Source organism: Mytilus trossulus, chromosome 2 (genome assembly GCF_036588685.1).
Source record: "Mytilus trossulus isolate FHL-02 chromosome 2, PNRI_Mtr1.1.1.hap1, whole genome shotgun sequence".
Classification (NCBI taxonomy): domain Eukaryota; kingdom Metazoa; phylum Mollusca; class Bivalvia; order Mytilida; family Mytilidae; genus Mytilus; species Mytilus trossulus.
Window position 1 is genome coordinate 79,325,203 of NC_086374.1, and position 9,678 is coordinate 79,334,880.

The following is a 9,678-nucleotide window of genomic DNA, read 5'->3' on the forward strand; positions in this document are numbered from 1 at the left end:
TTCTCCCATCCACTGCTAACCAAGTTCAAATTTACCATATCTTATAGCGGAGTATCATTCACAGTTCAACTTCTTTAATATTTCAATGGTACAACTTCAAATGAAATTATCAACTTACACGGATAACCTCTATATATTTTTATGTTTTAATGTTTCACGGACTACACGCAAACACCTAATTTTAGAAATATCTAGAAATATGTCCGCTTGACGCCATTGACAAGTTTAGTGCATATTCAGGAAAAGACTAAAGTCACAATATAAATCTCTGCAGGACTTGTCACCCTTCCGAAACTCTTTGTTTGACTTTTTTGTTGGGCTTACTCCTGAATGTGTAATGCTTTAAGCGAAGAAGAAGCAAATAAATATTTCCAGGTCTTTGGTTTGTCCCGTCAGGGGATAAAAGCCACGACCTCCTGCACTAGAGGCGAGCACGCTATCAAAAGACCAGTCAAGGCGGCTACAAATCAAATTTCGAACCAATAATATTTACAAAAGTCATATCAAAATAAAATTTTGCAAAATAAATCTTTCGTCTTTCTGCTTCTTTACTTTCAGCGTTGTAAAGAAATTCCAATGCATTACTTATTTTACCTATCATCATGATCTATTTACGGATATTACAATACAAGAACATCTGTCCTCAAACATTTTAAATTGATTTAAACACATTAAACCATACATGGTTATTTAGATTAAATTTACGAGCTGAATATTCAAATGTGGTTACCTGTCACATTACTTAAAATTTATGAATGACTGAAGTTTAAAACTTTAACTTTATATGTTTTAGCGTTAATAACAATATTTTGATATGCAATTCATTGAAATATTTATTTATACATCATACATAAAACACGTTATCAAATAAGGGAATTTCAAAGCTTATAATGAACTCCCGAATATCATCTAACTCAACGGGAATCATCAATCAGTACATGGTGATCTCGGAGTACAGTCAGTGCCATATAAGGGTGCTTCCTTCGTGAGACTATCTCCTTTAAAGGAATCATTCAGACAGCATATTCTTCAAGTGTATGTCTAAATGAACGATATTCTTGCCAAACCACCACCTTAGAATTATGGATCGACAATGGGTAATAGCTCGATAGTTCCAGTATATTTTGAAAGTACAATGTACGTTGACTTTTGTACAGGACAATTTCAACCCGTAGTTTGCACATCCATAGGCAAAACTATTTGTTGCAAATCTCGCGAATGCTACGGACACAATTTGTCTTGCACAAACATTTGTTATTTTCAAAACAGTGATCATCAGAATGTTTTAAAAGATTATCTCTTTCTCTCTCGACCCTCATTAGTAGTCAATGTCGTTTGAAACCACTTCAAATCAAGTCTATGTTGACATATCTACATCAAGACTATTTTTTTTTAGATTTCCAATATTCATATGCGTTTGAATAACTAATAATGATTTTTTATATTTTTTTAATTGAACCACCGATGTTAACTCTACAGTACACATTCCTCGGCTCTTTTGATTATTATGGCATGCTAAGAAAAATTTCCTGAAATTGTCTATCTAGCATTACGTTGCCATCTATATTCATTATTTTATATGTTGGAAGCGGGGTTCTATGTCAGAAGTCTCTGCTAATCAGGGGTATAAATATGACAAGCTGAATTTGTGCAACACTTCTGAATCATGGTTCCTTAGAAAATTGTTATCAGTTATGGAGCCAAGCTACCGTGAAATTGTCCAATATGCAAACAAATTGTGATTTTTTTTATCCCCCCTCTTGGGACCCGTTACCCCAATGTTCAAAAATCAGCACAATTTTTATAGCACTCTTCAACAGGCATTACTCAAACGGAATCATATTCTGATCATCTTCAAAATGAGATCCAAAATTAGCCGTGACTGAGGTTTTTCGGTCCATTAATGTTTTTTTTTTTTTTTAATTTCCCTACTTGTCACCGTACTATAAGTAAGTATTACCTTATACCAAACGATTTAAAAGAATGAGTAATGTCTTTGATGCATGTCATGTGATAGACTATTAACAAAATTTTCCCACAGGTATTTTTAATTCGATTCATTCATACTTCTTGTGAAAGAATAAGGAACGGTTGTATTATCATTGCATCACTCTTTAAGAGTCTGCAGGAGTATTCTGTAAAAATGTAGAACGATTAAAAAAGTACTATTGCAAAATTTTGGAAACATAAGCATGTGATACTGATTGCAGTGCAGACGACATGTTTCGAAATAAATGTCGGTAAGTACGTATAAGGAGACGAGAACAAATATCTCGAGATTTATTCAAATAAAATAAACAAAACAAAGCAGAGTAAGAACCATTAAACAACCCCGAAATGTCATAAAGTAACTTGAAGGACTCGTGAAGAACAATACTAAAATTTAAATTGAATGTATCATCAAATGACGCCACGGTCGGTGGTTCTATCAGAGGTTAATCAGAGAATAGGGAACATGGGAATGACGGGTTGAAAGCGGGACTCCAGTGGCTGGTAGAAGTGCACGAGGAATCCGTTAGAAAAGGGGGAGTAAATAAAAGGGTTTTTTTTACCGATTTTTGTCTTGTAGTAATGGGGAGGGAATTTAGATTAGAGAGGAAGGAAGTGAGAGTCCTCTACGGTAGCGTAGAAGTAGAACATTCGTTTTAAACGCAGAACATGGGTGACTGCATGTACCACGAAGCAGTCCAGTAAAGTTTAGAAGTGTGTTTTGCAATTTTATATTCTGATATTTCATCAGAATTGAACCCCTTATTGCCTTTTAAATTATCGTTTGCGCACAACGTTTGCGAATTTTGGGTCCTCGATGCTCTTCAACATTGGACTTGTTTGGCTTTATAACTTTTTTTTATTTGAGCGTCACTGAGGAGCGTCACTCATGAGTCTTATTTAGACAAACGTGCGACTGGCGTATTAAATTATAATCCTGGTACCTTTGATAACAATTATAAAACATCATTTTACTTGAATTAAACGGTGATAACGAAGCTTTTTGTGATAATGTATCTAAAGTTATACGCAGATTCCACGTTATATTGTTTCACAGCCGATATGGAAATTCGTCTAAAAATCGACCCAATAGAAAGGGTATGAAATCCTAGTTTTTCCCAATATATGAATAAATAATCTTTCCAGAACTTTATACCTCTGAATAAACACAAAGCAACAGAACAGAACGACAACTTAGAAACAACAATATTGTATGTGACTGATTATACCAAATGCACTAGCTAGTATATCATTTAATATTTCAGTGCATAGAACCATGATTGCGTTATCCATTCAGGGACTAACAGTCTCGCAGATGAAGTTCTCTGAATACAATGCCAGTTTCTGTTTTATTTGCCTTTCAAAGAGTGCCTACTTAAAAAAATGAAGCATACTTAAAAATATTAAGATAAAGAGATTATTATAATTTGCAATATTTTGGACCAACAGTGAAACATTAAAAAAAAATATCTGATCGAAACAATCAAATTACCATTAAAAGTCATGCTTGTTAGCATAATAACTATGTTTTTGATGTGTTTTATTTTTGGTTTAATATACCGTCATTGTTCATACATGCTCGTGTGTGTATTGGTGATATATACGGAACAGCATTTGCAATGTATCAAACCACTAGGGTGATAACCGGCTGATACCGGCTTCTCAAGCAATTTCAAGGGGAAGATCCCTTTCGTGCAAAATCCGGCATACTAGTTAAAAACGACAAGTACAACCTGCGAGACTTATCTAATATAACATTGACCTTATGGTTTATAAAACTGTTTAAACAGTGCACGTTCAAATTCGATAACTGTTTCAACCATTTCAAAATAACGCCTAGTTGAAAAATTCGTCTTATATGTTGTACTAGGCAACTGTCCTTTCTTTTTTACATGCGAATTCAGCAAATGGGTTTCTTCTACTCTATCCCTTTTAATTTTTGTGCCCATCAACCTTCATCCTCCATAATGTAAATGGGTGTCCAGGTGACATTGCTAAAACGGTTGATAGTTCATGAGGACAATGCATTGTCTGATCCCAACAATGCCTCACTTTAGGGCGTTATCACGTGCATGATATGTGTGAATGTGTCTCCGATTGGATTAGAAAAAACGAACCAGTTTAAGAGTACCAAGTGACCTTGATGATCCACTGACCGACGTGTTAATGGATTTATGGGGGAACAATTGGAACGATTAACAATGTACGGTACCTGTCCCCCAACAATATAAACTTCACTTATTAAAGAAAAACTAAATCGGCTTTATTAGATTAAATTTACCTTTGATAACCTGCCCCTTACATGGCATCATCTTTTTCAATATAGAATGAACATTTTAAAGTTAAAGATAACCCACTGAAATATTTTGTTCACACTACTGGGCATGCAACAGGCAAAGCAGACAAGTCTATAAGTTTCGATATTGGTCGACTTTATTGTTAACAATATGCTTCTATTTTCGAGAGGTGTTGTTGTTCATAATGTTATGTGTTATGAATACTCATAAATGTATGCTGTACTTTCATGAACTTTCAAGCTAAAGCTGATTTTTATTAATAGTGAATTTAATAAATTATAGGTTTATTTATTCGTCGACTAATAAAACTCGCTTGAACTCACCTTGATAAATAGTAGTGTTCATGTGATAATTTATGTGTATTTATAACGGTAAAAAGTACATCAAGTGTGTTGAATATATATTTAAAACGAATTGAGACATAAGGAAAATAAGATGAAAAAAAGTTTATTAACTGAAATCTTTTGATGTAAATAATGATAATAAAAAAACATTGCAAGTTTGTTCAGCAGTCAAAAATAGCGATTCTGAATTTTTAAGTTTCTACTTGTACGTTCAGCTACATAACGATTTTTTTTTTGAATTCCTTTGCAGATATTTTAAAACGTAAATGATTTAAATGATCAAATGCGTGATATTTGAAGGCTATTAGTACCCAAAAATAAACTTACTGTATATAAGTGTGTATGTTATGAATTTTAATTTGTAAATTCATTAAATTGCTGCGATAATCAATTATAATATCACATTAAAACAACACTTCTATGACCGCATACGTCATTAGATACAAATGTCAAGATAAAACAAATAAGTTAATGCAACGTTGCAATGTTCACGTATTGTACTAATGATTGAAGAAGACTCTAGATATTGTAACATCTCACTTCATTCATGATCTCTCCTGATATGGAAAAGGCTATATCAGATTTACTGGATGTTCTATTTTTAGCTAGACTGTCGTCATACTTTGGGAGATTTAACAATGGATCGAATTATTAATCTTAACAACCATACATACGTATTTTGAAAATATATTTGTGTATTACAAAATTTGATATTTATATATAATTTACATACTAAATAAACCGCCCCGGAAACTCACCCAAGTTGTAAGTTCCAGTATAAATACGATGCCCCATCTCCAAAAAAGTCAGTTTCATGAACAACTTGCAACCATGTTAAACTTTATAGATACTCTGGGTTACTTGAATTCTACATTACTTATAAGCATCATCTTGGTTGTTCTATTATGGATCCGAAGCAGACGACCGGCACATTATCCTCCAGGACCAACACCATTTCCAATTATTGGTAATTTTCACACATTAGTTAAAGGAGATCTGTTCAAAGTAATGCGTGGCCTTCGAAAGGAATATGGTGATATCTTCAGTCTTTCCTTAGGAAAACAATGGGTGACTGTCGTCAATGGAAATGAAAATTTGCGTGAACTATTGGTAAAGAGAGCTGATGTAACAACAGACAGACCATCATGTTTTGTTTTCCGTCAAGGAAAAAATAAAGGTATGCATTTGAGATAAACGAAAGATCATATTATTAATGCGAAAACTTGCAATAAAATTTACAGAAAGTTTTTTATTTTTATTTTACTGTTCTACCTTCAGTACTATTTTCATAACAACGTATGCAATTATTAAAAAATTAAATCAATAAGTTAGTATGCAACTTTTGTTTTACTTACATGATAAAAAAACAAGAAGGTAAAATATCCAACATAGACACATTGATAATGATTTAAAAAACTACAAGTTTGCTTTACGAACATACTTTTTTAAATCGTTTTAATTAAGAGGAAGTGAATGCTTTTTGGAAAATAAAAAGATAACACCTGTAACTTTTTATTTTTATCGATTTTCGACATGAAAAATCATACAACTTGTCGTATTGGATGTAAGGAAAACTTTAAACAGAATGAGTTGAAATGACAACATTTTAAGAATGTATGCTTTGTGAAGCAACGATAGACGGGCGAAGGACCTACCTAGGGGTCCCTGGTGGTAATCCAACGGTAACCGTTAAGACAAAATAGAAATAACGGAGATGGGACAAATGAAAAAAAATCCCAATAACCTGACTAATCAAATTGGGTTTTTTTCAATTTCAATTTGTTTTTATAATTCTTATATGATGAGCACCATCGATCAGTTTTGCAGAACGTTTTTGTTATCATGTAATATTTAATATTCTAGGTATTGTAAGTGCCAGTGGATCGTCCTGGAAGCAGCAAAGGGCATTCGCTGTTTCAAAGCTGCGAGACTTTGGGTTTGGCAAGCGAAGTTTTGAATCCAGCGTGTCAGAAGAAGTTGAACAACTTTGTAATTTGGTAAACAGCTTTAATGGAAAATCGTTTGACATATCTGGCATAATTCACACGAGCATATCAAATAATGTGATGTCTATTACCGTTGGGCGACGATTTGACTATGATGATCCTAAATTTCAGCAATTTGTTTATCTTCTAAATGAAAACGCTAAAAACTCTGCGTTAGTAGGACCATTAAACTTTGCTCCGTTTTTAAGGAAAATTCCTGGAGACCCTTTTGGGGCTAAACAGATATCAAACAATGTAAGAGAGACATTCAAGTTTTTCCGAACAGAAATAAACGAACACGAAAAAACATTGGATACAGATAATTTACGTGACTTCATTGATATTTACTTAAAAGAAATAAAGAACCAAGAAGAGGAGGAAAACAGTGAGTTTACAGGTACGTCAATAAACCAACTGTAATTGTATATAAAAAAAAGCATATGAACGACCTATTAATTCAAATGTTAGAATCAGACATATTAACATTTTTAATTAAAAAGAAATCAAATTTTATCTTTTTTTTTTTTTTAATAATTCGCTCAAAGCCACACACTTGGACAAATAAACGCAAGAAAAGGAGGAAAAAAGACCAGAATAGCACAATAAAAATAGTATAAAAACTCCCACATATGAATTTAGTTTGAACCCAATTACCTTTTGATAAGACATTTATGAACTATTAAAAGCTATCTGATTCCTTAAAACAATATATACATGTTAGTTCTAAGCGATATGAAAATATTGAAAGTAATTGACGCAAACGATTGCAATGAAATTTAAAGTTATAATAATGTTTATTTAAAGTGCCCATCAATGTGTTATTATATCATGAAACAGTTTTATTTTATCCATTAATAGAATGGTCATATAAAAAGAAACAATGTTTCTTTGTATCCAAGTTCTTTCAAAGTCTCTTTAGTATTGTGTTTTGTTTTACTGTATCTATCAGTTACCTTAACCTTACCTTGACCTGAAGTTTTAATATACAGCTCAATTACCAAAACTATAAATGAATTTAAAAGTTTAGAAAAATATCAAAATTATCCGAACGTCTGATATCGCAATTAATCCGACCTAGATTTGAGCTTCCAAAAAAAATGTGCTTCAAAAACCATGTTAATGAGTTATACCTTTAATTTATTCTTTAATTATTGTTTATCATTTTGAAGATGAATGCACATAGACGTTATATTCACTTTTTAAATTTTTTTTCAGCTGGACAGCTGCTGACCATAATGGCCGATTTATTCGTAGCTGGAACAGAAACTACTGCAACAACAATCAGATGGGCGATCATGTATCTCCTAAATAATATGGATATTCAGAAGAAAATGCACAAAGAAATAGAAGACGTTATTGGAAGTGGACGTCCACCCTGTATGTCAGACAAGCCAAATCTTCCATATTGTGAGGCTGTTATTTTAGAATCTCTCAGACTTGGCAATGTCGTGCCATACGCCTTGCCACATAAAGCCTCTGACGATATTGTTTACAAAGGATTTACTATTCCAAAAGATTCAATAATTCTTCCAAGTCTAGATTCCGTAGCATTCGATGAAAATCTTTTCCCTGATGCACATTCTTTCAAACCTGAACGTTTCATAGACGAAAATGGTAGACTCTGTGGCCAAGACAAAGTTTTATCGTTTTCTTTGGGTAGGTTGATATTCTTTATTAAAAATACAATTTCGCCTTTTTTTCATTTTTGGATTTTCAATAACGTGATTGAATTTAATTGTAATCTTAATGAAACTTACAAGAAACTGCATTACAAAAGTCATTCTCAAATAGATTTTGACCTTATGTTTGAATGCATTTAAAAGAATGTAATAGATGGTTGACTCGTTTTCTTCAATCAAATATGGTTCAAAAGAATAAACCAAACGAAAGAAGATTAATAATAAATTGAGAATAACAAAATATATGTTATAATAGTAACTTTAATTTCTTTTAACATCCTTGAGGATAATTTACTACCATGTTACACATTCAAACTTTTTAGAATAAAAATTTGAGTTTAAAGAGCGATAATCGTTATTAAAATTTCAAATTGTTTATTTCAGGTCGAAGAGTATGCCTTGGTGAAGCTCTTGCCAGAATGGAATTGTTTTTATACATAACGTCCCTTGTACAGAGATTTGAATTCCTTCCGCAAGAAGGCAATAATCCACCTGCAATCAAAGGAAATCTCGGTGTAACATATTGCCCAGAAGCTTTCGAATTTAGAGCTGTCTCAAGGAGTTAAAAACTGAAAAATGAATTGTTATTGTATTTCACTTATTGTATCATATTTTTCATATTTTTATATTTTCATATTTCATAATTTCATATATTTCATATATTTCATATTTCATAATTTCATATATTTCATACATTTCATTATTTTATATATTTTATATATTTTATATATTTTATATATTTCATATATTTTATATGTTTCATATATTTCATATTTTCAAATTTCATATTTTCAAATTTCATATATTTCATATAATATATATTTCATATTTCATTTAAACGAATTGCAAGTCCATTGTTGTATTATATTTGTTGCTGTTAATGTTCTACATGTATTTTTGTAATAGGTGCTGTGAATGTACTACATTAATCAATAACGTTTAACATATCAAGTTTATATACTATGTTTTTACTATGCTATATCAAGTGCTATCAGAAGTGGTAAATTTAGCCGCATCTGACCAAGATCTCATCTCAGTGAAATTCTTAGGCCAAAGTTATTCATTGAATTATATACTGTTATTTTGTTGAATAAAGTTATTGTTATAATAAAACTAATTAATGCTACACTTGTTTTATTCGTTATTAATGCACACAATTCCGAAAAAGTAAACAAAAATGCATAATTCCGAACAAGTAAAAAAAAAATGCATAAATCCGAACAAGTAAAAAAAATATACATTGCTTAAAATATATTTTGCTGAAAAGCAGTTTCTGTATTATAACAGGTTTTTAAAAGCTTTCTTGTCAAAATGAATGTTGTCAAAGAACCTATCAAAACACAGAAGATATACAGCAACAGTCTTTGCTTGTACATTTACATCG

At 31.7% G+C, this 9,678-nt stretch overlaps 1 protein-coding gene across 1 annotated transcript; it reads left to right on the forward strand.

Moving 5' to 3' along the window:
• The first annotated feature begins 5,383 nt into the window (after positions 1-5,383).
• LOC134705428 (cytochrome P450 2C31-like) lies at positions 5,384-8,937 on the forward strand. Its single transcript, XM_063564157.1, has 4 exons — positions 5,384-5,807; positions 6,494-7,012; positions 7,831-8,271; positions 8,679-8,937. The coding sequence occupies exons 1-4, from the start codon at positions 5,417-5,419 to the stop codon at positions 8,858-8,860; spliced, it is 1,533 nt and encodes a 510-aa protein (XP_063420227.1). The 5' UTR covers positions 5,384-5,416; the 3' UTR covers positions 8,861-8,937.
• Positions 8,938-9,678: the final 741 nt, after the last annotated feature.

What these genes read in the sequence shown, in the direction of transcription:
- LOC134705428 (XM_063564157.1), top strand. Translation starts at nt 5,417, where the DNA reads ATGCCCCATCTCCAAAAAAGTCAGTTTCATGAACAACTTGCAACCATG. An exon ending in CCGTCAAGGAAAAAATAAAG is followed by an intron (nt 5,808 to 6,493) that starts GTATGCATTTGA and finishes TTAATATTCTAG; the next exon opens with GTATTGTAAGTGCCAGTGGA. An exon ending in AGTTTTATCGTTTTCTTTGG is followed by an intron (nt 8,272 to 8,678) that starts GTAGGTTGATAT and finishes TGTTTATTTCAG; the next exon opens with GTCGAAGAGTATGCCTTGGT.